This window comes from Taudactylus pleione, unplaced genomic scaffold (assembly GCF_031769625.1).
Source record: "Taudactylus pleione unplaced genomic scaffold, aTauple2 ptg000043l, whole genome shotgun sequence".
NCBI classification, from domain to species: Eukaryota; Metazoa; Chordata; class Amphibia; order Anura; family Myobatrachidae; genus Taudactylus; species Taudactylus pleione.
The window spans coordinates 3801697-3829646 of NW_028284445.1; the positions used below are offsets into that span (position 1 = coordinate 3801697).

Genomic DNA, 27950 nt, shown 5'->3' on the forward strand with positions numbered 1-27950 from the left:
AATAACACTCATTAACCCATGTTCCTGGATTTGTAGCATCTCTTGTTCATTAGAAAATATGGGCCCCATTTAATAACAAGTGATATGCTTGCTATCACTCATTACTAATCTTAAATGGTGCACAAACCAATTAGCTCCTAACTGTCATTTTTCAAAGACAGCCTGTAAAGTGACAGGAACTGATTGGTTGGAGCACCATTTAAGATTAGTAACAAGTGATAACAAGGATATAACTTGTTATTAAATAAGGATTCAAATCAGTTGGTAATAGTGAGAGACACCCTCCAGTAAAATACTTCTGCATTATCTCTATTGTATAGCATGCTGGAACCATTATGTCTGCCTTCTTAGATGTTGCTATTAAGTAGGCATCTGGTATTGTCTCTCCATATTCCATCTACAGTATACATTCATGCAGAGCAAAGCGACTACCCTTAAAACAACACAAAATATGAAGCAAATATTGGCAAGGAAAATGATTCACTTTTCTATTACTCACATTTTGAGCAGTGTAATATTTATTTTCCTGGAAAGGAAGAAAAAGTTGCATTTGGCTTAAAGAACTTTAACTTCTTAACTGATTTCAACAGATGCTGATCTTTGTAGAGGGTGGTGCATTAGTCTCAGGTTGACACAGTGTTCCCCTCCCACAAAATTCCAGGCTGTATATAAACTGTGTTCAGCTCTATATCATTTGGCAGTTCTCCCTTTTTCATTTACAGGGAGCATTTGGGGGACTAAACAATGAAGGCTATATTTTTGTCCATCTTTACCATTTTTGTACTGTCTGCATTTGACCATGCAGACAGTAATGCTTATTATGACAAGATCCTGTCACACAGTCGCATACGGGCCAAAAAAGAGGGGTAAGTAAATTACTTCACCCTTGCATATTAGCAGTAACTAAAAAAATGGAATTACTATTTTCTTGGGATGCTGATCATAATATTAAGAAGACCTAGTTCTGCAAAACCTAAGCTGCTTTTCAGATATACATTTTAATTTGATTTTTTTATTTTTATTTAATTTTTATTTTAATATTTGTTTTTTGATGTATTGCATCCTTTCGCGGATTTCAAACAAGCATAAGCTCCCAAACAAAGAACAACCAATTATACAGTATATACAAAGCACTGAATGAAAAATATTTTGTTTTAGTAGCAACTTCCTTTGTTTGCTTTAGTTTTTCTTATCATGTTTTGCTATTAAGCAATATAATGGATTTTTTTTTTTTCGCTATTTAAGCTTTGGCTTGTATTTTTAATATAATGTAGCATTAAAATCAAACATATTTTGTGATATCTTAGGATTTGATTGTCCCTGTAAAGTTCCCTGTAGACACTGAACATTAAATTGTTCCTTTTACTTTTTTAAATTATACACGATTTGTTTAGAGATTGTTCGTTGACAGTTTTATTTACAGTAAAAAAAAGTGAACACTATAACTTTAAAATATAAGAGGACTGTTATTTTGGCAAGCGTACAACAAGATAAAGAGTAAATGTGCTATAAACTGTGCAATAACAGTTTGGGAGTATTTAGGATGCTTAATGTATTGTTTGCTTAGCTGTGTTTGGTATCGTAAACACCAATGATGTGCATTGTTAACACTGACTGCTTTCCAGTGTATTGGAACCTCCTAAAGTTTCAGGATTTTACCTTCTAGAGTACATGGAATTTTAGAAGGAAAATTAGTTTGGTGTGGATTACTGCCTCAGTGCTCATGGATGGGAGACCCCTGTAAAAAAAAAAAAAAAAAACTATGACCCATGTTCCAGGGAACCTGGTGGAAAGTTTAGCTTACATAAAGCTTCCTTTGTTTCCCCTTAATGTACCAGGAAGGGGCATTGTAAATGACGATTTTATAGGAGTTTTGTGCTTTATTGTATAATAACAACTACAATCAACTATTAACCCCCAACCTTCTCCCCACAAATGTAAAACTTTATTTTTCCTTTTAGTCCAAATGTCTGTGCTCTGCAGCAAGTTATGGGGACCAAAAAGAAGTATTTCAGCACTTGCAAAAACTGGTACCAAGGTGCAATCTGTGGAAAGAAAGCGTAAGTTTGAGTTATAATATTATTTATTAATAGTTTAGCTATTTTTTTATTGGCCTGTTGTTTTAATATTATTATTTTATTGCTGATAAGTGAGTGCATCTATTCTTGTGCAACAGCCAGTGATCATACAATAAAGAACAATAAGTCAGTAAGATGTTTAACATTAAATGTAGTTTATGCAACAAAAAAAGACAAAGGCAATGAGACAAAGAGAGTGAGGCCAGACAAGTCCCTTCAGAGCTGTCTTGCAGAGATTAAATGCTGAATAATAGCTTCCTGTGGAAAATTAGATGCATTGAACAACATTTTTTTTTACATGATTTATGTTTGTCTTGTACTTTACATTATTCTTTAAACTATTAACAGACATGCAGACTGCACTGAAAAAGTGTTATACAGTATAATTGTGTAAAACATGTGTCTGTTTGGAATGATGACTCTACTACTGGTGCACCAAAGCAGGCTACATTGCTGGAATCAGCTTTTTGCTGACACTGCTTTTAGTAAACCCAAGACTAACAATCAATCTTCTGTGTTTTACCATTTTTGGCACTGCAGAGCCCTTTTCACAGCTCCTCTTTTTAGGATTGTGTGGTCTGTAGACTTTTCTAGGACATGACACTTATACAATCGTTAGGATTACTAGTGTATGCATGTATTGTATAGGCAGTATGAAAAATATGGAGCAAGCAAAATGCATATTCTGGGCTTGCTCAGCTGTTCCAACATAAACTAACTGGTAAACTTCAATTCAATACATTTCTCAAAGAACTTGAAGTATATACCGACCATATTTCACAATTAAAACTTAGGGGTCTATGTACTAAGCCTTGGTGCCAGCCAATCAAGTCCTAACTGCCATTTTTCAAACCCAGCCTGTGACATGGCAGTTAGGAGCTGATTGGCTGGTACTTTATCTCTGTTCACTTTATCTTCATCCAAGGCTTAGTAAATAGACCCCTTAGAACTTTAGGACACCCTCAAAACATATTTACTTTTACTCTTTTGTAAAGATCTGCTTAGGAAAAGGTGTCTCAATATTTTATGGAAACTCTGGTCCCCACTAACTCCCCATACTTACTGTATGTACAGTACATCACATCACAAGAAACAATAGATATAAGCAGTAATTTATATTTGTGTAAACCGAGTCACTCTGTAGACAGAACTTTATTAGAATCTTAGTGGTCATGAGCCACAGACATAAAAGGATCTAATCACCTAAGTATTATATTCAATAGACAATTTGGGAGATGTTGCCAAACAAGGTGTACTGTAAGCCAAAGAATTTTAATTTTAATTCCTGCGATAGAAATGTTTCCATGGTACTTAAACACAGTGCTTGTGTCTAATATTTGTGGTAATAACTATTAGTGTTGTGTTTGGCATCTGCTGTGTATATGTATATATAGTTATTGAACATGTATATATGTATTTTCATTTTGAGGAAAAAATAATTTTTGCCAACTTACCATAAATATAGTATTTGTGACTCATTAATAATACATAAATCAGAATGTTAATTTACCTAGTGGTGAAAATCCCCCATCATAAATAGAAAAAAATAAATCAGTAGCAAAAGTTAAAATGATAAAAAAAATAGACAAAAAGAGCCTTTTTGACTGTTTTTGAATTTTTTTTTAAATAGCTTGTTTAATTAAAGTATCTGTTTGTATTTTGGTTTAGCCATCATTCTCTTGTAACCAGCTAACATTACAAATTGTTTTTCTTTTTATCTGTGATATGTGATGAATGTCATATTGTGAGCAACTTTTTTTTATCTGTAAATGTGTTTTCCTATTCAAAGCCACTAGGGGGAGTTCTTATACCTTAGTCATAATCATGCTTTCTAATAATTCTACTGGAATTGGTTACTAAATAATTCATATGACTTCCATTAAATGTGTTCAATGAAATATTGTGTGACCTTGTAACATGTGTGGCCCAACGTGATGTTTTTGTTTTACAGAGCGGTCATTTTTGGATGGTATCTTTTGGTTGGCAGCATTTTTTCTTTGATAATATAAAAAAAATACAATCTGTAAAATAGGAAGATGGTTTACAGTATTTTGGCAGCCATAAAAAGAAAAGAAAAAAAAGAGAGAAAAAAAATGTACAGAATATTATAATCACCATTTAAATTTCAGATTTTTGTTAACATCAATGTTAATTGTAAATAATCAATGCTATTAATAACTAAACCTATTTTCCCATCATACATGTACTAATAAGCATGCTGTGCATGTGATAATGTCCATGTTACTATATTTTATATGTACCAGTTACAGCACTTTACATTGACTCTTCTGTGACTTATATAGCTGCATCAGGCAGTGATTTACAGCTAGTCCGAAAGTTCCTCTCTATACATCCTTAGTGTAAGACCGAGTCCTTTTGCTGCTGACTACTAGGAAATATACAAAGCACACAAATGGTGCGCAAGCCACTGATCTATTAAAAGCTGTATGTTGCATTATTGTGTCTTCAGGTAGGCTGTGATCCTGATCGGCTATGGCTATTACCGAAGCCCAGGGAAAGCAGCCTGTTCAGTACTTACCAGCGTTATGATATGGTTTATGGAATAACAGTATGAAGGATATTGTACCCTAAATGTCATGGCAAGTCTTATGTTCCCTAGTCGCCAATTCACATTTGCCATACCATCCAGCAAATCCCTGCTCTTGCGCCTCATATACTCCAGAATCCACATCAAATGATTCATCCTTACAGTACCTCCAAAATCCATTAATCCCCCCCCCTTATTACATCTCTCCCATATCTGCAATTATTTTATTTACCTTGTATGTACCTGTTGCAAATATTCTCTTCGTACTCCACCATGGTGATTCTGCGGAGCACTGTGGAATCTTACAAAGCAACACAATAATAATTCTTAGTATGTGCATGATACATTTGGGCAATTCAAACCCAACTCCCCTTGCAATCCATATTTACACCTGCTAACTAAAGCACAAAGCTACAATCTGCTCCAGAGAATTTATTTGAGCAAACTGCATTTATATTTCTCAGACAACTTTCGCAGGTTGACAGGTAGTCAGAAAGAATCCTTTTTAAATTGCAACTTTGTTCCATTACCTCATTGGTCCCATACCACAGAGGGAAGCTTAAGTCATAAGCAGTTGCATCCCTTTCTCACAATGTATTGTTTATCACTATAAAATGTACAGAGTTTACTATGTCCTAAATTGTATATATAACTGTGACCATGACCAGAGTGCTTGGGAATTAGCACATTTAACACATACAGATTTACATTGCAACTTAATCCCGTGGTTTACATCATAAGTAATTACCTAAAAGAATGGTTGCTATATGTTTTCAAGATATATAAAACCATGTAATATTTAAACTACGTACTGTTTTTTTTAAGCATTTGAACACTGTAAACTCCAATTTTAGATATTATCTCATAATGCCTTAACTGCAAAGAATCAATTTCACTGCTGGTAAACTATCCATAGTCTGAAGATGAATGTGTCCAGGAATCCGTTTAATAGAATTGTATAATATTTTGTAGATTCTGGTATATAGGCTCAAAGGGCAACTTCTGCTCTGATCATAGACACAGACATTTTAGTAGATATAACCAGATCACCCATTAGGCTTAGGAGCCAGTGGGCTCATAGGATTTGTGACAATCAGGGAGGGAATGGGCCCAAACCAGTATAATTCCTAAGGTCTCATGGGGTCTTCATTTAAGCTTTGCTGCCATGCTATTGTAGCCTGTATGGAGAAAAAGAAGATGGATAACAGTTAATGTTGCTCCTTACTTGAACCTGTTGTGATTATTTCCCTGACCTAACAGCAAATTGTATAGGCTTTTACCTTTTCTCATGATAAAGGATACACTTACAATTACCAATGTGACCGTTTTAATAAATGAGACCAATGTGCATGATTTTTACAGTGCCAGAGTTCTTGCTATTTTCTGCACATCTGCCAAATGACTAGTTTGCCATATTTTTGAAGAAACCCCTGTAAAAAATGGCACCGGTCGCAGCCCGATTAGACCTTGTTTTGAAGCAGTGATGTTACTACAGGTGGTGACACCTGGTGCAGCACCCAGTTAATCCTCACGTGTGCCAAAGGGGGCATACCCAAGAGGCCATGCCCCCTGATATGTGCCATTTTAGGGGCATGACCGTATGTCATGCCCCCATTCTTGTCATGCTGGGGTCTTGCCCAGCTCTCCGGGAGATGCTGGGCAGACCCCAGTCTCTCCGGACATAGTGGGTGTGGATCCATTATCGCTGCTTCACCACTGGTGACATCATCTGAGGGGGTGACACCAAGATAGCATAGCTGCTCTGCTATTTTGGTGTCACCCCCTTAGATGGTGTCACCCGATGTGGCCCACACCACTGTTTTGGGGTGCAGGGTGTACAACATAACCCACTCTAAACCCATATGGCAGTGTGCACCACACACGCATAACCCATGATAGCAATGCCCCTGCTAGTATAAACAATTTAGAGCAGTGTTTCCCAACCATGGCTCAGATATTTCAGCAAAGTGTTTACAACATGTTTCGGAAATTCATTCTCAGAAATCAAACTGCCTGATAGAGACGATGTGGGCAATTACCAGTGTATTCATGTGTCATAACACATGGTCTTAGCTACGGGAATTCATCAGTTGTTTGACTATTCTGACCTCTAGGGTCATTTGCTTTGACCTCTGTGGTCATGTGAATGAGGAACAGACATGAGCATAACGGCCTTTCCTGTTATTACAGCTTTTGCAAGAAACATTACCTACACTACCTCATTCTTTTTCTGCACTTTGCATTAAAATGAGGAGAATCTGCTTTCAGAAATATGTCTGCCCATCTAAATATATAGTTATTTTTATGGTTTTATTAGATGATCATGTTGGGGAGATGTAATTAAAATATGGCTAAACGTACCTTTAGTTTTGCTTAATAAATCTTAAACTACCTTGGGTATTGAAACTTGAACCCTGCTGGGAAAATATCTGGGACTGCAAATCTACTTGAGTTTCTGTTGTAAAATATCCCAGAGGAAAGGAAAATCCTTACCATGAAATCAAGATGCAAACTGTTTCTGGAAAAAAAACCTGCCATCTGTTTGCCATTAAAATCACATACGCCAACAAATCCTACTTCCAAATCCAGATACTGTTAGCACATTTACCTTTCTGGAAAAAAAATATATTCATGGGAGAATTGAGCATTAATTTCAAGCTAGAACAACACCAAAAAAGTAATATGTATGAAAGGGACTGGCTTAGCTTCACACTATTTTTAATATGTATTCATTATATACCATTTTATTAATGAAATAACTTGTGTGTCACAAGTAATGTCAACATATAGAACATGTGTAATGGATTTGTAAGGTAAAAGTTAGTAAAAAGGGTACTGTACAGTATTTAGTCTCAGATTTTGAAATAGAAAGCATATGTTAATAGTGACTCATAATAAGTATATTGCATGTTGTCCTGAGATGTAACGTAATATTATCCCTAACTTGTTACGTCAGAGGAACGTAAATAACGAATTAAACTTGGTGGTTGAGGGCCTCAAGTTTGTTTATGGTATGAACCTAAACTTAAAAATGAGTTTGCAGCTTGTTTACACAGGGCATAACTCAGAGATGCACGCAAACCCTACGGTTTACGTAAATCTCCGATGGTGTGAGATCTGTGCATGCACAAATGCTGCACTGCCCATGTACAGATTTTGTTCTGCGAGATCGCTCGCAGTGCCCCCTAAGCTACAGCATTATAGACATGCTGTGGCTGATTGGGGGCGTGGAGTGGGCAATGTTCACGCAGAGTGATCCGATGGTGCGTCGGATCACAGAAGCCGGCAGGAGGTGTATATTTATAAAAGACGCCTCCTCCGGCATTAGCATATTTTAGCACAGTGCCTGCAGCTACTGAGTCCATCTCTGAATGGAGCCCACCGTTTGTAGTTCACATTCAAGGATCTTACAGATTTTTATAAAAAACTATTACATTTTATTAGTTCAAGTTTAAATGGCCACATTTAATAGCACTTTAAAAACTTGTTCAACAGCACATGTTACTGTGTTTCAGTTTAAAGCTCGCCATTAATGTTCGAGGTTCAAAGTTTACTCTGATAATTATACTACACAATATAGGACCTGATTCTGAGGCGGAGGATCATTTATGCACGGATGCAAATGGGCAGTTTTTGCATACAGAGCATACAAAGCGAATTGACAATTTTCTTGCGTTTGTCCGTTCTATTCTGAGAAGGACGGAACCTGGCCGGATCTTTCTTTCCGTGAAATAGGGCCTCTAACCTTGGTGAAGTCCTAGCCGCCAGTTCAAATGTTTTCAACTCGACCATATTCAAATCTGTTCACCTAACTTGAGTTTAGCCTAAGAGATTGCCATCAGCCTCAAGATCAGAGCAAGTCTCTGGACCTGTGGAGTTGTAGTAGACTAATCTGCCATCAATCTAAATGGAAATGAGTGAAACTGACATATTTTATTTTGGGATTCATATTTAGTATCGCAGTGATACTAATGAATATGCTGTTGGTATCTAACATTACTTACCCCCTCTGGCGTTGTACCTCTCCTCTGCATCATTTGCCGGTCTGCTGCTGGTAGCCTATTGCTGCCAGCAACGGGCTTCTGTGCCATGTGCATACGTGACAGCCAGTCTGCACATGCGCATGACACTTTCACCTAGCGGGGAACCGGCAGTGCCTGGGAGGGTTCGCTGAAGCCGGAATGTCTGTTGCTGGGTATCCATTGTCAGCAATGGTGACCATATCGCTCACATCATCTATAGATGGTGTAAGTGTTATGTTGCGTACACACGGTACGACTTTCATGAACGATATCGTTCATATCATTATCGTTCATATCGTTCACTTTTTTTGCAGTCACCAACCTGACAACGACCAACGATGTGCGTTCCCGCATGGACGAAAACAATATCTATGATCGTCCGTACATACAGGCCAACTTGGACGATTTCGTCAACTTTGCCTGTTCAGAGATGTGGCAGGATGACTTCACTCAAAGATATCTTTCAAGTAGTTGGTGGTACCGATCACACCGTGTGTATGCACCATTAGATAGCTGCATATGTGACAGGACTACTTTAACCTACTGGGCAGAGGCTTTTCTCTCTTTTCTTCAATGTTTACTCATTAGTACCCTCAGCAGGATGTACCTACTGTACGTAGCATGAAGCCTTGGATCCGTAAACTCTTATTAACCCACTGCATTAGTGAGCATTGACCTTTGGCTCTATATGACACACATGCATGCACAGACATTTAAGGCATGTTGCTGGTTTCGTATAAATGTTTGGATGGAGATACATGTACCGCTGCGTTCCCTGGGGAAATAAGAAAGGCATGCTTAAACAAAGCTATATCTGTGCTTGTTGCTGCTTATCTCAAATGTCTATGTTCATTTTCTGGGGGGAGTGAGATTGCTATGTCTATGTACTGTACATAGTTTTAAGTTACAGTTCCTTTACTATGATTTGGATCAGCCTAACTCGATAAAGCCAACTTAATCCAAACCACGACTTCCTCTCATTTTCTTGCACAGGATATTACAGATATAATTGTAATATTTAGGTTGAACAAAAGGAAGGGAAGTCATTTCCAAATGTAGAGAGAATGTTTAGAAGTATAAATGGCAAATATGTTCATAATGTATGTTGGATCCCACATTCATTAACATTTTTAGTGTTAATCTGCATATTAGGGTTTATGCTTAAATTGACAAAGAATAATATACCTAGCATGCCCTCCACCTATAGCATTTCTTTTAATCTAAAAAAAACCCCTACAACTCAGTTTCTGAATTTTTAGGAAATAAAATATACAGGTGTACAGTCTGGGGGCCATGCATGCAGAGATAAAAAGAATCAGTCATTATGCAGACTGAGATTTATCTCCCAGTTGTGCCTCTCAGAACGGGGAAGGGAATGGGCTGGCTGACATAGCGGAAGTACAGTAAGTAACGCTGCTTACATCCTATGTGGAGGGGAAGTAGTAGCCTATACGCCTCTTAGGTATGTGGCTGCCTATGACCGATGCATGGTCCATAAACTACAGAAAACAAGTAATTTCCTTATTATGCAGATTGAACCACAATGCCTGTTGCTCTAGATATTATGTAAATTGTGTATTTTTTATTGACAATTTACACCTGTGTTATTGACGTAAATTGTGTCCAACTATATAGGAGCCCCTATACCACTTAAACCACTGACTCAAGATTAAACTAAATTTTTCCAGGGGTCACATAGGCTGTATTGGGATATAGTGTATAATAACAATATATATAAAAAATCTCTTAAGTACTTGATTTCCTGGCATAGCTGTATTCAGTAATTTAGCTTTTGTAAGCATTGTCAAATGACCATTGCTCTGGATTATAATTCTGAAAAAAAAACATTATCAGTATTTTGTCAGTATTGGCAAATGAATAGTGTATCTCATCAGGTAAGTGAGATTATATTGCAGCATGATGAACTGCATGGGTAGGATTTTAAATTACAAGCATCCTTCTCTGGGCTTAGAAATATTTCTTACATCATTACAAGTTTGTTCCAAACGTTAGACCTCTCTTTTCTATTGTTTATCTGTTTGTTTTGGCGACACATTTTCTATGCTAGCTAAGCCAAATCAAATCAAATTAAAACAAAATTTATCTGGCAACAATATAGAAATCAGCCTTTTGGGATGTTTAACATTATCATATTAGTATCATATTTTAGCATGTTAAATAATGATAAATATGATATAAAGCGAGTGTTTTTCTGAAAATAAATGCTGTCGATTAATTTGGGGTGCATAAAAGGTCTGTTATACTCCTTGGGTTTCTGAACACGGTTCTGACTTGGGTTTCTGAACACGGTTCCAACCCGTGTCACAAGTGGGTCAGACCCCTTTTACACTGCACCCTGGACCCTAGTAGACCCCATTCACACTGAACCCATGTCTGCCCTGCTAAACTTGTCATTACAACAGAAGTTTTTAAGGCTCATGAAGATGATGTCATAAAAAGTGCGTGGTGACTGCTCCACAGCCACCAATCAGCTAATTTTAGGCAAGACCCTGGTCAAATGACCCGGCTCGCGCTTTTCACATCGCACCATTACACGGATCAGTGCCGGGTTCGACCAGGGTCAGATTCCCGGGACACACAACCCGGGTTGACCGTTTCACACAAGCCAGGACCTGGGTTGTCCGAGCAATAACACGGGTTACAAGTTTGGTGTGAAAGCAGTATACATTTTTTTTTGTTTTCTTTTTAAGTCACTTTTAAAAATTAGTTAAACACCTGAAACTCCCACCTGCAATCTTAAAATCAACTGTCTCATCCATACAACACCCCCATATACATGCCCCTCATCTTTTAACCCATTATTCTGCACTTTGCAGAACATCATCCCATTAATGCCATATCATTATTGGCCAAATTCAGCTACTAAAATCTAACAAGTGCCTAATTAATCATTAGGGGGGGGAGTGTCCGAGGGGTTCTGAGGCAATTCCCGACATATTCACCTTAAAAGTTAACTTGTGTAGTTAATTGGATAGCAAATAATTCACACCTGCCTGCGTTAACTTGCAAAATGGGTTAGCACGGCTAATTGAATATGTCCTTTTGTCTTGTATTGAGAGCCGACATTTCACTATGAACATTTTATAAATCAATTATACACAAAAATATAGCAAAGGAGGTAATGAAATTCTGCTGCGGCATTACCTTCTTTAAACAGTCAGTGATTTATGAGGGATGCACTTCCATAGAAAATATGGTAATGTGCTAAGATCAACTTGTAATTGCTTTTCCAAGCAGAGTGCTTTTGAGGTTTGAGCATAGGTAGCACAGCATGTTCAACCACTAAAACTTGTAGAAGTATAATTTATAGGTTTATTTACATTATTCATACCTCCCAACATCTGGGACTATAAAAAAGAGACTCCTACCAAAGAGGGACGTGGCCTGGTGGGATAGAGGCATGGCCTCATGGCACCCCCCCGTTTTCATCACTCTGGTGGCATGCTCAGCACTCCTAGAGATGCTGGGCTGCCTCCAGGTTCTTCCCTCACTGTGTAGATGCCATGTATATGCGCACAGCATCTATTCACATGCTGCTCTCAACTGTCAAAGCAAGACTGTTGGGAGGTATACACGAGTCATGGTTTTCAAAACCTTCCTTTCTCGTGTGTGTGTGTAATAATGCAAGATGTTTTATCACAGGCATGACAGTGCATTAAAAATATTATGTTCTAGCATGATCCCCCTCTAACTCTCTTTCTCCCTTAGGTTCATGCAATTCATCAAACATACTTGCATACCTCCCAACATGACCCTCTCCAGGAGGGACACAATGCTCTGGTCCCGGACGTCCCTGGTAAGAGGTTGGGCTGCAGTGCTGTTCAAAATTCAAATAGGGGAGCCACACCAACTGTCATTTCACACGCTGCCAAACATCACTGGCTGGGACTCACTGGCAGTTGGTGTGACTCCCCTATTTTAATTTTGGACTGTGCTGTAGCCCCACCTCTGGAGCCAACAGGGAAGTCCAGGACCAGAGCATTGAGTCCCTCCTGGAGAGGGTCATGTTGAGAGGTATGTACTTGGGCACACAGCCACTCAGGTAGCCCTCAATGTGCTGGAGAGCAGTAGCCATTTTCTTGTAGCACATATTAGTCTTCTCTCCAGTGTTTCCTAAATGGTGGGTGGAGAGTGATGATATCATTACTTTATTGCACACACCCAGCCCAGCCTCAGAGATATTGTTAAACTCTAGGATGTCTTGGAGATCACTACTATTTCCGGGAGTCTGATGAGAGAGTGAAAGCGTACTGTATGGCTCAACCTTACTACCAGGGAATTAATCTTTGGAAAATAATAGAATCTACCAAAGGATAATGTAAAATATAATGTCAACTTTTAACATGTGGTCATCTATAAATTTATTGATTGAAATATTTTAAGCATAATAGAGCAGATTTGTCTTTATTTAACTAAGAGACTTTACAGACATATAAGCACATGGGGCCTGAATCTGAGTCACACGCAGATGGGTCCTTGTCTACAACTGTGACATTATGCATATGCCACCACAAAGCCTTTCTCTAGGTGTAAAGTCATGGTTGGTGCATTGGTTGCACCAGCCCCATGCTAGATGAAAATGTGATTATGTATCTGAATCCTCAACCACTTCAGTGACACATCTGTGACACTCCCATAGCAGGCCATATATCATACTTGCCTACCCTCCCGATTCGGCCGTGCCTCCCGGAAATCGGGTGTCGCTCCCGGCCCCCGGAAAGGTAGGCAAGCCTCCCGGCGCCTGCCAACCACTCCGCCCCTGCCCCTCTCCTCCCCCCGGCGGTTATAAGAGAAACCCCCACAGTGGGGGAGGCAGATTACACGATTCATGCTGAATCACATCATTTTGGCCCCACCCCCTGCTTCACAATGCCGGTAATCTCAGCATTGTGTAGCAGGGTGGGGCCAAAATTACGTGTTTGCGTGTCCATGCCCCTGCTCCGTCCACAAATGCATAGTAAGATGTCTGGCCATGCCCCCTGCTATGCCGATTTGGCTACTCCCTCCCGGAAGGGGCAGCCAGAATATCGGCAACCCTGTCATATATGGATGTACTCCCATGTACATCCATATAGCCCCCTCCCAGTGGCCGCATAGGAACACACAATACATTTTTAAGAACTATTTGAGACAGTGTGTCTCAATTGCACCTGCAACTCTGTCCGATATCGGCAATGTATCTGACTCAGAATCGGGGCCCATGGTGATTCCAGTACAGGTGCAGGAGCAGCTCTCCTCACAAAGCACAATGTAGCCTACATTTCATTATGTGACAGAGGAGAAAAATGTATGCTTTATTTTAGTCTACATAATTTACCTTAGTTGATGTTTTATGGTTCCTACCAACACTAACTATCCTCATAGTCAGGGCCATCACAAGGAGATGTAGTCATTAGATCGACATGGACAATGTCAACATTCATAATATCAACAGTTATGGTGTCGACATTGTAAAACTGTCTAGAGGTAACATGTCAACATTGTCAGAATGTCAACATTAGGGTTAGACTGCGGTATGGACAGTTTAGGGTTAATCTGCAGGTTAGGGGAGGTTAAGGTTAGGCACTAGAGGGAGAGTTAGGGATTGGGATAAATTGAGAATACTTATGGGAACTCTGGAACATCAGATAAGTCAGCTGGACGTGACGGTCACATGACTGCCGGGACCCAGAAGCCATGCTAGAGCCACTGCTGCCATCGGTAGTGGAGAAGGAACCGTCGGCCCACCAGTATGTTGACATTCTAACATTTCATCAGTGTTGACATGAATGTCAACATTATGACCATGTGAACAGTCTCATGTCAGTGCTGTAAACTCCTTTGTCAGGATCTTCAGCCTCTCAGGCTGGGAGTGTGTCACATCCTCTGCGAAACAATGACAGAAAGTAATTTGTTCAGTGTTTTAGGGGCCTTCTAAACATTGGGGAAAAAAATGGTAAAATACCCAAATATCTTACAAATACATATATAGTGAAGACGACTTGCAAGTATCAGCATTATGTTGTGATCTGATAAACTACATTTGTTGCCATCTAGTAGTAGAACATCACTCCATAAAACTTTCTTACTTCCTGTTTTCTTTCAATTTGTCTTGTTTTTTTATCTTCACTACCAATTCCCCCGGGCAGCTCCTCTCCGCGGTTCCACCTCCTCTTCACTCACTGTTGGGGGAGACATTATGACATTACGACAGGCCGTGGCTTCATTCATTCCTCTGGCTGTCGTCCAGGGTAGTGGTGGAGCCGCCTCCACAGCACTGCACTCAGGTGATGGCACCAACTGCACCACCCTTGCAACGGCCCTGATCACACTTTAATGGTATTTGTAATTAGCAAATGTGGGGTATTTTTTCTAAAGATAACACTGATTCCTATATATGAAAGACTGCCCCCATGCTTTTGCCATGCTAGCAAAGAAATTTACAGGTTTCCCTCCGGCGCAAGCTTCCCAATGCAAAGCATGGATAAGCTTATTAAGGGGCATATTTACCATAGCTAATTTGGAGGGAAATGTAAGTATCCCCTACATGTAACAAGGAGGGGCTGTAGCAGATATCTCCAATATCTCAATTTCTGACCACGAAAGTAGCAACCATATGGGGGCTGCTAAACAGTCAGAATTGCCAAACTCCAGAATACAAAGCATTAAACCATAGTAGGCTACGGACTACTCTACCGCAATTGTTTTTGGAGAAGTATCCTCTGGATCCCCAACAATAATACATGCAAGTGGTAATTTTCATTATCGCATAGTAAGTTGAGGCATACTTACAGTATAACATCACTACTGCAATAAAATCCAGTTGTGATAAATATGTCCCTTAATAATTCAATCCATCTTCTGCTACCACCATGGTGATTGCTGGGTATATACAAGGAAAACTTCTTTATTTATTTAAATAAAGTATTTTTATAGGAATATTACCAAAATATATATATATTTTTTAATATATTTTGTAACTTTTTTTTCATAGGTTCCAGCTACAGTACACGGGGTATACGTTCAGGACAGCTGGGGGGGAGGGTTAGGTTTAGGGCTCCGGGGGGGGGACTTAGGGTTAGGTACCCCCGGGAGGTTAGGGTTAGGCTAGGGGGAGGGAGGGTTAGGGTTAGGCACCCCCGGGGCAAGGTTAGGGTTAGGCACCCCCCCAGGGGACATAGGTTTAGGCACTTAGAGGGGGGATTAGGGTTAGGCACAGGGGGGGAAGGTTAGGCACCCTAAAGGAGGGTTAGTGGGTAGATTCGGTTAGTGAATACTTATCTAGGGACGATCAGGATTTCTTCATCTGTTGGCCAGGCGCTGTCGGGATTTCAACCGCCGGCCAGGGGTCCAGTGGTAATTCATACCGATTCCGTACTCGGCATATGTATGAACCAGTGAGCTGGGTCACACATGAGCAGATCCTGTTATGCCCAGGTCACTGGGAAGTTGGCAGGAGGCAAGAGGATGAACTATTCTCCTGGAAGTCTGTGTCTCCCCAAAATGTTGTCAGTCCATCAGACGTTCTGGGAGAGTTGGCAAGTACTGTGCATGTGAACTGGAGTTTTCTTGTATCTATTCAGATAAAATGTATGTCTCTGGGCAGTATGTGTCTTTTCTGTCTTTATATTATTTTAAAACCTATCTGCTTAGTGTCTGCACCACATTTTTTCGTTAACCAAGCTTCAGTTTATTTAATGGCTTCCAACAGTGGATTACATTAAGCCAAGATAAAATTATTTGTTTGGATAACATTGCAAGGAGCAGTCCTCGGAGCTCTGGTTACGGTGTGGAGATAGTAAAATGCATTGAGTAAGTGGCAGCGCAGCTGAGGAGATTCTAAGTATGTAACGTTCTGACAATAAATTCTTTCAGATTTGCTTTTGCTTTGCCATACAGGAGAATGGTAATACAGATGTGCACAGTTACGTCTTTGACGCTTGTGCGGCAAATTGCGCCATGCATGGCGCAAGTCTCGCACCCACGAATGGTCACACACGCCGCATTCGCACCTGCAGCCCCCTAGGATTGTAAGGTGTGATCGCAGTGCACGCCATAGTGTACCGTATGCTGCTGCAGGTAATCGCATGGCGCGATGCGTGCGCACATTTGTAGAGTGATCAGCAACGATGTAACAGGGCGCATCTGTATACACAGTATCAAATGTCAAAGAGAGCAACCTGTGCTGTCCTTTAGGTACAATAATGAGTCATTGAGATGCATATTGAGAATGGAAATGTTTTCTGACATCAGTTTTAGATGTATTATCCTTAAAAGGGACTAGTCATTTGTAAAATGACAGCGAGATGGAAGTGATAGAATTTGTATCAAGGAACTACAACTGATCTGAAACAAAGAGAACAGAAAAAAATGGTAATATAGAAATAGGGAAAGAAAGTTGAGCTTTCAAATAGTGATAGAGATGAGTGAATCCAGTTCCCCAATTCTATTACTGTATATTACTGACATACAGTGCTTGTTTCCCATGATAATAGTTACCAATACTCAGAGAAAGGTGTCGGTACTAGGTTACAAGTGGATACCAGACTTACATCAGTTTCTTTACTCGGGATAAGTCTGCAGATGCTTATTTTAGTCATTTCTATAATGTTACCACTGATTTCCTCCTCTTGCCAGAACTAGTTATAAGAATGATAAATTATACGAAAAAGAAAGTTGCCGGTAATGTACACGGTTGAGTACCATCAGAAAAAGCGCTGATAATGTACAGTATAATATCATAAGATTGGTAAAGTGGATTCATGGCTAAATACATTTCTCAAGGGGGGTGTCATTCAGATAATATTCTGTAATGTATATGAGAGGACTTTAAATGAATTTTTTTTAAAAGAAAAGTGTGTGTTTAGATGACAATTTAGTTTCTCCATTTGAATGAAATATATTTAAAGTATACCATGTAAACCACAAACGTGCGTACGCATCGCGCTACGCACCACAGTATGCAGTGGCGCATTCCCGATCGCAGGAGTGCATCTTCATTTAGTCCTATTGAGACGCAAATGCGTGTCCCAAATCGTGGGAGTGTGTCTCCATTCAGTCCTATGGAGATGCAAATGTGCGTCTCCGATCGCGGGAGATGCTGCGCTGCAGGCAAGGATGCAGCTGGGCATATCTGTACGCCCTTTTGGCACTTATTACTGGGGTAAGCTAAATGGTCATACAATAGGAAATAAAGCAAAAACAGCCAGGCAAGCCAGGGTAAAGTACAAGAGAATGCTATAGAGGTACAAAATGAACAGACAATATGCAATAAACACAAAAGCAGAGGTCAAGGGCAGTTGGAGTTAAGACCCAAGTGTAGTCAGTATGGTAAAGATCATAACAAACACACCCAGGAGCAAATCAAACCTATCATGGGTGAAGTACAAATGCTAGGCTTGGTCTTATGTAGTCTATGGGCTCGATTCAGACCCACTCGCTAGATGCGTTCGCACGCAGCGAAAGTATGCAGATCCGCGATCGCACAGCAAGGCAATAGCACGCCCACTATGTCTTAGCGGGTGATCACTCTCTGTAAGCAGATGCCCACCAGCCTGTCTTAAGATGCCTACTTTCCCACGTCATGTCCAGGAAGTGTGTATGCAACCATCGGTAACATCGAGTGCCATCGGATGCGATCGCAGCACTTGTGGTTGACCATACCCTGCCACAAGCACTTGCGAGTGCTTTAGTATGTAAAGCAACCAAGTGACGTGTACTATGACGCTGCGTTTTAATTATGCACACCTCTGAAACTGCGTTGAGAGGCTCAGGGACACCGGGGTTCGCACCACCACTCCCCCGTTTTCATGGACCATCCACTGTCACCACCCACAAATGGCTTGTCCTGTCACTCTAGCTAGCGAGCTGTCTATGCGCAGCAGGTGAACGCTTCCCAGTCGCATGGACTAGTTCACGTACGTGCGAACGCAGCCTAGGGTGCACATAACATGTTAGGTCACTCGGATTCATGATAGAAAAATGCCCCAAACAACTTGTGAGCAGTCATTTAAGAAAAGTTCCCAATGAGACCCATAAATAATGGTAGAATAGGCACTACCATGACTGGTTAGCACCTTACAAAGACAGACAAATAAAATAAAGCACAGAATGATATGATCCACATCTACTTCTGCATTTATTTCAGCAAAAATTAGGCATTTATAAGTCCAACCCATTTTGAGAGCAGTTAATATATTATTATTATTCAAACCAAACTTACCGTAATATTTATTTCAGTATTGTGCAATTTATTGCAACTTTCAACATTTGTAAAAACGTTTGCATTTGTGACTTTTGTATATAAGGAGGCTGACATTTATTACTTTCCATCAAAAAGTTCAAATACATTGCGTTGGCTGTAGTTGTACAGTGGCACAGGGTTGTTTTTGAGGCCTGCCATGTAAAATAGTTGTTTTCAAGACTTGTTAAACAGACTGAAAAAGCTCTGCCTAAGGACAATGTGTATTAATATACTCCACTCTATAACCACATTGCTAAACTCTATTCCCAACTGTTCTGATCTAGTAATAAGAATGTTGCTGATTTACCCATAGGCGGTACAATCGCTACAAATCTTTTTGGCGTGTAAGCACTTGTCTCAGGCATGTACACCTTCATCACACAGCTTATTAAATGGAAAAATTGTTGCTGTCATTGATCCCAAGGGCAGCCTCACCGTCCTGCATCACACAATCCACTCTAAGGGCTGTGAGCACATAGGCATTAATGGATGAGTCCACCATTGCAGAAATATGTTTTCGTTATGGCTATTGGTGAGCATTGATAATGTCCAACTAAACTCTGACATCAGTCTGGTCCAGGGGCGCATCTATAATGGGTGCAGGGTGTGCGGGGCACACGGGCCCCTGGGTCCAGGGGGGCCCCGCACCGCACACCCTGCACCCATAGTATTACTTACCTTGTCGGAGACCCACATTGGCGCAGGGGTGAGGTGCTGTAAAAACGACTGGAAAATGGCAGCACAGGGAAAATGGCCGCTGTGGCCATTTTCCCGGTGACCTGTACATACTGTATAGACTCTGGGTGCACTCTAGTGCCCAGAGTCTATAACTCCGGCACTTGACGGGCACAGCTCAGTGGGCTGCCGGCCGCTGGCCAGAGAGGAGGGGGCCCATTTCGGAGACTGCACACGGGCCCCGTCCTCTCCAGAAACACCCCTGGTCTGGTCATGTAATGGGAGAGGTGACATACCCTCTAACTCCATGTAGCCCCTGTCCTCTGAAGCAGTTAGGATGAAGGATTTTCCCTTCTGGGTAATGCAAGTGGAGGAGAGGCGGAATCTCGCAGTGAGATTATTGATGTCTATGGACTAAGCCGGCGCTCTATGTTGCTCTGTGAACTACTGTACTGATAAACGCAGATGATTAAAATTATTATTATATTTTCAAACTTATTCAGATTGAATGGGATTTGGGGAATTTAATTTTTTTTTGTAGCTCGCTGGGCTGGTTAATAACTATTCGTCATAGTCAGGTTTTAGAAAGATTGTATTAAGCTCATTCCAGATTGGAGACCATTTAGCTGTGCAATCATTTCCTACTTATCCTCAGTTTGTTCCATTGTATCATATAATGCCTTTAGAATCTGTCACTTCAGCTCTGCAGACAAGTTTATAAATGGTGTTCTGTAGCATATATATGAACATGTTCCTACAGTAAAGTTTAGCTACAGGAAAGTTTAATTTTGTTGGTCATCTGCCATACAGACTCGACTCATTGTTGTATTGTAAATGTAACAAGTTGGCTAAATAAATGACTGCTGGTGCAGAAGTTCATATAAGGTCTTTCTTAAACAGGAAACTGGTGCATCTAGGATTGTAGCGCACACTAGCAGTGTATAGTATTTCATTTAATGCATTCCTATAAGTACAACTCATTTCTTCTATTTTTTTTCTCTCTGCACAAAAGAAACACCTTAGAGTTTCCCAATCTCTACCATTTATATCGTTTTAAATATCAAGGTCTTGAGTTCATTCTGTAGAACATTTTCACTGTGCCTGGAATCTCTTTAATGTCCTGTTCTGCCCATTGTGCAATGAGCCTCTAAAAACCTGGCTCACAAAGTCCATTGCACAGATGAAAATGGAGGGACACGAGGTCACCTACAGGGAAAACAGATCTGCTGCCATGCACAATTTCACAGTGCAAGGTAGATTGGATTAATATACTTCAGGCAGATCTAAAAACACGAGCTGTCTCCAAGATAATGGTCTCTTTAATCTTGTTTTTTTTTTTCCTGAGTAAGGTTTGTTTCATAGTTTTTAAACATCATGTATTAAATGAAAGAATACCCTCAAAGTGATAGATTGCATTTTCCCAATGATACAAAAATATTCAGTGCACTTCAGCTGTCAGAGCATGATAAGCAGGGGCACCAAGGGGGGTTGGGTGGGTACTAACTACCCAGACCCGGACTTGTCCGGGGGTCTTGCCGTGGCCTTGTCAGCCACGGTGCAGTAATATTTTTGCTTACGTGTTTTAATCAGTGAGTGTGGCTGCACTCCATATTTGACCAATGGCCGTGACCCCCGTCTAACAGCCGATCCTGCACTATGTCTTGGCAGCCCAGATGATAAGCACTGTATGCATCATTTTGACAACTAAAGCGAAAAAGTGATAGTAAAAAAAGTGTCAGAAGAGGAGCTTATACTAATACTAATTTTACTTTGGTATACTTATTTAAAATGTGTTTTTGTCTAAACAGGACTGTTCTTTATGAATGCTGCCCTGGTTACATGAAATTGAATGGTCAACAGGGATGTCCTGCAGGTATGAAAACTATTTGTAGGATGGAAGTAATATATATATATATATATATACATATATATATATATATATATATATATATATATCTCCTTCGTAATTAACTGTACTGTATTAGTGAGTTCCTCTGGAAAGTCGTGGGTTCAGAATCTGGCCCCACATGGTTCTGTATCTTGGGAGAGTGGTGTTAATCACTGCAATCATTTACATTTTATTATTTAAATGGGAGATTTTGGCACAGTGGGAGACATTTCTGATAACTGATGCACATGATATGATCTCCATAACAATCAATCAGATTCTCCCATTCTTCTTATGCAGTTTAAAAATGGAAAAGTTGCTGTATGCTTTTCTGTTATGGATAGATAACTACTGTACATATTTCTTGTGGACCAGTTTTTGTAGAGGTCACCAAATGAGCACAAATTCGCCTTACCGTCAACAGTGTCCCGAAACATATTTACTGTAACTAAATTTGGCATGCATGGGTTTTGCAGCTAATGAGAATCCATAGGATTTTTATAAAATGTAAGCACTTTTATTATGTTACTCATTATACTAAATTAAAAGCAATGTTAGTGACTGTTCAATTAAGACATGTAATGGTGGATGTAGTGTGACTTAACAATGAGATCGATTGGCTTTTGGGAGTGGAATGGTACTACGGCTGTTTATGCTATTTGTTAATTTTATAAAGGCTAGATGTAATGCAAAATGCTCACCCATACTTTATTAGATAAAGTAAATCTCTAATATGCTTTTATAATTCTCTCTCTTGCATCACCAGTTGCTCCTATTGACAATGTTTACGGAACTCTTGGAATTGTGGGGGCCACCTCAACACAAGATTACTCTGATAGGTCAGAACTGAGGAAGGAAATAGAAGGAGTTGGGTCCTTTACCTTCTTTGCGCCCAGTAATGATGCATGGGACTTACTGGACCCTGTAAGAACATTCATTTAATTCTAATTATATTTTCACTCATATATTATAAGATATATTTAAAGTTTAAATCCATAATATGTATAATTACATATTATGTATAATTACATAATAATATATTATGATATTACAAATATTTTTGCTCGTTGGTTTTCAGGAGGTCCGGGCATCACTGCTAAGCAATGTGAACATTGAGTTGCTGAATGCTCTGCATTACCACATGCTGAATAAGAGAATGCTGACCAAGGATCTTAAAAATGGACTGACCCTAACATCTATGTTCAATGACCAACCTCTCCTGATTAACCACTATACAAATGGGGTAAGTGTTTTATCTTATTCAGTGGTACTGTCTGCGATTCAGCTATGAGGCAGGTTGGCAGCTCTTGCAAGTTAGACACAATCTCGCTGCCATCTATCCCACCTTAACACCTGTAACTCATTTCAAAGTAATTCATTGATTAAAAGTGTGATCAGTTTACAGAGCAATAAGGAGAGAAAGGGAGCAGACATCAAAAGACATCACAAGTCACATCTGACCTTTCCAAATGAATGATGGCTTGAGTTGGGTAGGACTGGCTTCCCATATAACAGTTTACTAGTCTGAGACAGGTAGGATTTGTGCAGACTGCTATAAAGAAGGGAAGACTGAGATATACTGTTACAGCAGGTGAGAGATGACACTGCACTATAGACATCAATAGATTTTAACAGACTACTTTAAGAAAGTCAGTGAATAAGAGGGTGCCAAGACTGGGTAGAGTTCCCCGAATTGAAGCCTCTGCATGAACTAGCTACTTCTGTCGCATCATGTGACTGATTCACTGGGACTTATCTATTTAATCTTATTAGGGTGATTGTGCTTTTATTTATAGTTAATTGGCTGCCCAATACTTACAAGAGTTGTCGTCCATTCTCAGTTTAAAAACATCATGTTTGTCTCTGATTTATTGTAGATTGTCACAGTTAACTGTGCAAGAGTTATCCATGGTAACCAGATCGCCACCAATGGAGTTGTTCATGTGATCGATCGTGTTGTGACAGCTGCTGGAAACACTATTGAGGACTTTGTTGAGTCTGAAGATGAGCTGTCATCTTTTCGAGTAAGTTTCCAAATGCAAATGAGAAATATTTTGGATAAGTGTCCCACGCAAGACTTCCCAGTGTGCAACAACAACACAAGATAACTTTTAATTACAGATCATGCTTTTACTCATTTTATAGCTGATCATTTACTAATTGGCACAAAAAACAACATACTGTATTATAGGATTTAATGAGAAATCATGAGTGGTATGGTGGCACCGCAGCTAGTATTGCTGACAATTATATTGTCGGGCTTTGGGTTTTAAGTTGCAATGGCTCTATCAGGATGGAGAAAATTTTGGATTTGGGTTGCAAATTATTATAATTATTATTATTATTATTATTATTTTCGCATGCAGAGAAATATAGCGTTTAGTGCAAATTTACTAGGCTACTAAGGTCCTGATTAAGGGAAAAATGTTTTAGCATCAGCAGCTTTGTATGCAGCGGCTGTGCAAAATGATGCTGATGCCGCAGGTGACGTCTCTTGTAAAGAGCTGCCTACTGCTGGCATCTCAGATCCGAAGGCTGCATCGAAAGATACAGCATCGGATCAACATCGTGGGCCCAGATGAATGGGGGCGTGGCCTAATCGCTGGAGGTGTGGTCACATCCCCTTAGAGGGCAAAAAAATATTTTGTGGTGTGGAAGCGGGCACGATCAGTGTGATCGCTCCCCCCACATGCATAGGAGACTGTTGTGCAGCCCAGCACACAGCAGAGTGTGCTGGGCTGCTGTGACGTAAGAGGGAGGGAGGTGGTGCCGGGCCCGGGCCCCTCCAGCAAGACCGGGCCCGGGTGATTAATACCCAGCCCCCTTCTCGGTGCCCCTGGTCGCAGCATTGGCCATCTGAGTGAGCCTAAGGTTTACTCAGAATGGTCACCATATCTCCGCTGCCGTGGCCAGTAAATCCCAGGATAGGATCCAATGGTGTACAAAGATATATAGCAAGTTATATTTAGGACATTAGTCTCACTCGCAGTGTATAAATGAATAAATAATGGATAATACAAAGCAAGCATATTAAAAACCAAGTGTTTTAAAATGCCGCTTCTGAACCAATAATATATATATATATATATATATATGACAGCATAAAAATTTGTATTTTAAAACAACATAGGCAATGAAAACGTTGATGATAAATCATAAAATAAAAAAATAAAAATGACTTCACACATGAAAGCGCTTGTGTCTCTGCAACGCGTTTCTCCAACAACTGACAGCATTTCTCAGCTAATGACAATTTATTTATTGTTTTATTGTATTTGGTATAACTTGGGTGATGCCAGTCAGAACATCTTTCTATACGTAGATTATTTATCCTAACCCCTAGCGCCCAGTGGACACTGATGAGCCAAAATTACCCTAACTTATTTCTATAGTTTTTTTTTCATGAACAGGGGGAGGAAAAACAGTTTATTTCCCAGGACCCCCGTGGGATTCTAATCTAGCTGTGACCACATTGCAACATGGTTTTGTCAGAATTTAAAATTGCGCCTGCTGCCTGGATTTACTACTAATGCTAAATGATGCCCATTTTTGATGATACTGTATATATCCCTTCCACTGGAATTCTGGGGGTCCCTATTACATACAGACATGACACAATTGCACTAGTATCATTTTAAGTTGTTATAGATAAATATTGTGCAAAAAAAATAGTATTGCAAACTACGGAAGCACAGGAAACCTACATAACATGAGCCATTTAATGTGCTTTCCAGGCAGCTGCCATTGCTTCAAATGTGATGGAAAAACTTGGAAAGCCAGGACATTATACTCTGTTTGCTCCAACTGATGATGCGTTTGAGAAACTTCCACGTGGGGTCCTTGAGAGGATCATGTCCGACAAGAAGGCTGCTGAGGGTATGCTAAGTACTATAGCTGTGATGAAATGTCACTAATATAGAAGATACTGCGAGACAGTGATTTTCAACCTTTTTACCTCGAGGCACAGTGCACAAGATTTTAAAATTACCAAGCACGCCATCCCACTGTGCGGTGTGCATGACCAATGAAAAAACACAAACATTGGCTCCCACATAAAAATATACACACATTGGCCTCCACAGGAATAAAACACACTACATTGGCCTCCTTAGGGATAAAACGCACTACAGTATGAGTGCGCTGAGCTGACCGCCGCGGCACACTTGACAATTGCTCGCGGCACACTAGTGCGCCACGGCACAGTGGTTGAAAAATGCTGCTGTAAGATCTTAACATGAGGAACAAGTTATTTGGAAAGCTCAACCCAAACTAATGATACTGTATATGTCAGCCAATGTAATAGTGACTATGATTGTAATGTATTAATCCTTGGATAAAGTGAAGAGAGAAAAAGTACCAACCAATCAGCTCCTAACTGACATTTTAAAGCCTGTGTTTGAAAAATGATTAGGAGATGCTTGGTTGGTACTTTATCACTCGTCACTTTCTCTCGCTAAGGCTTAGTACATAGGCCCCTACATTTGATAAATTATTACTCCAATTGTTTTGTTTTTTTTACCATATTTAAAGCTGTAACATTAAATACACAATGGATAACTCACAAAGTATTAGCTTGAGAAGTACCGAAAAGAACTTGGTGGTTAATTGAAACTCTACAAATATATTTTAAAAGCTATGGATTGAGCTGGATGGCTACTAGCGATGGACATTATAATTATAATAATATAATATTACCTGATATTCTAATAAAAGTTTTCTCTGTTTCTTTAGCTCTTGTTAACTTCCACGTCCTGGACAGCGTCCAGTGTTCTGAAGCTATATTGGGTGGAGCAATCTTTGATACCCTGGAAGGAAGCCCACTACAGATTGGGTGTGATGGCGACAGCCTGACAGTAAATGGCAAGAAGCTGGTGAACAGGAAAGATATTGTCACCAGCAATGGAGTTATTCACTTGATTGATGAGGTTCTTATCCCCGATTCCGGTGAGGAACAAATGTGTATTGAAAGATATTGAGATAACCACATGAATGGATATTACAGCTTCATTTAAATCGTTTACAAAACTCTCTGTATGCAATAATTGTCTTCTGCAGATTCACACAGGTCACTTATAGTTCTGTACATACAAAGAACGTTCTCTGCATATTGGGGACGAGGCATAGTTGAACACAAGATGACTGTAATTGCATCTGCATTGCGTCTATGGAACTAAATGCAGATATCCACTTACAGAGTTGTACAAATCTCTGCGGCCGTACGTTTTCATATCATAGCCATCATCATTATCAGTGCACACTGTTACCAGCCCTATCCTTGGTGCAAGAGATCCATCTGTCAAAAGGTTAATTTACCTGCACATATAACATAAACATGAAATTGCTTTGATAGCCCTCTTCAGCCAGTGGAGATGTGAGTGAGTTATATATGGCTCAGCATAGTGCGTACTTGCAAATGCGCATCTTCAAAGCATGCGCAGTGTGAAAACATCATCTGCAAAACGTACTCGTGGTGCATCTACTGCATACAACACAGTTATACTTTCTCAGGTCAGTAGAAAATAATGTGGTAGTGGCCTGTGTAATTGGGGATAATTAGTAAGCTTGGGGCCTGATTCAGAAACAAATGTAATGCAGATTTTCACACAGATCAAGCAATCGTTTGCCATTGCACATGCGTGTAAGACGCAATGCGCACACACAGTGATTGTTTTGCTATTACGCTAGCACAGAGGATCCATTCACAAAGTGAGTGATAGGTAATTCAGAGTTTGGAGGTGGTAAAGGGGGTGGCGAGGTAAATGCAGGTGTGTCTGACTGTTTAAACAGCGTTTTCATGGGCGTGCATAAATTAGCCATTGCCATCTCCTTTGCAGCATGAGAGCTCTCTGCGTGTCAGGAGAGCCGCAGGGTTTACGGCTGGTCAGACTTGCTGCATATGCTGCATGGCTGCCGGATCTGAGTCGATGTTACTGATGTTTACGCTGTTGTATGTTGTCGGACATACATGGTAATGCAGCATTGGGCGTCGCTATGCTCGGCTGTACTTTGGAAGGAATTATCATATTATAGCAACTGTGATCCGTGAGAGAAGACAGTTGTGATTGCATTAGTGTACATCTCTGAATCAGGCCCATGCAGGGCCATCTCTTCCATTGGGCTTGTTGGGCAGCTGCCCAAGGGCCCAAAACTTGTAGGGGCCCACCAACCTACCCCCCTTGCAACCACGGCCATTTAGTAAATTTGTGATATTTTCATGAGCCGGCCGCCAGTGCCCTGTTTTCTGAACTAACTCCCCCCCCCGTTGATGAGTACTCACCTCAGTCCCAGTTTCACTTCATCCGCCGGCTTCAGACCAGTCAGACAAAGTCTGTCAGCATGTGTGGGAGGTCTGATCGGCATGCAGGAGGGTTTAATTTTATTGACCATTCAAATTTATTTACCCTGAATGGGTGGGTAGGGGCCCCAGTGCATTGCTTTGCCCAGAGTCCACACTGCTGTTAAGACAACCCTGGGCCCATTGTTAGCGGAATTGGCA

General features: G+C 40.2%; 1 protein-coding gene across 7 annotated transcripts in view; it reads left to right on the top strand.

The window, feature by feature from the left end:
- The first annotated feature begins 711 nt into the window (after window positions 1-711).
- POSTN (periostin) overlaps window positions 712-27950 on the top strand; it is a 63095-nt gene continuing 35856 nt past the window's right edge. For all 7 annotated transcript variants that reach the window (XM_088460194.1, XM_088460196.1, XM_088460197.1 and 4 more), the window contains exons 1-8: window positions 712-866; window positions 1962-2060; window positions 21375-21439; window positions 22221-22378; window positions 22533-22697; window positions 23332-23478; window positions 25189-25330; window positions 26186-26398. In XM_088460194.1, the coding sequence (XP_088316320.1) occupies window positions 745-866; window positions 1962-2060; window positions 21375-21439; window positions 22221-22378; window positions 22533-22697; window positions 23332-23478; window positions 25189-25330; window positions 26186-26398 (1111 nt within the window). In that variant the 5' untranslated portion in view covers window positions 712-744. The remainder of the gene's footprint in view (window positions 867-1961; window positions 2061-21374; window positions 21440-22220; window positions 22379-22532; window positions 22698-23331; window positions 23479-25188; window positions 25331-26185; window positions 26399-27950) is intronic.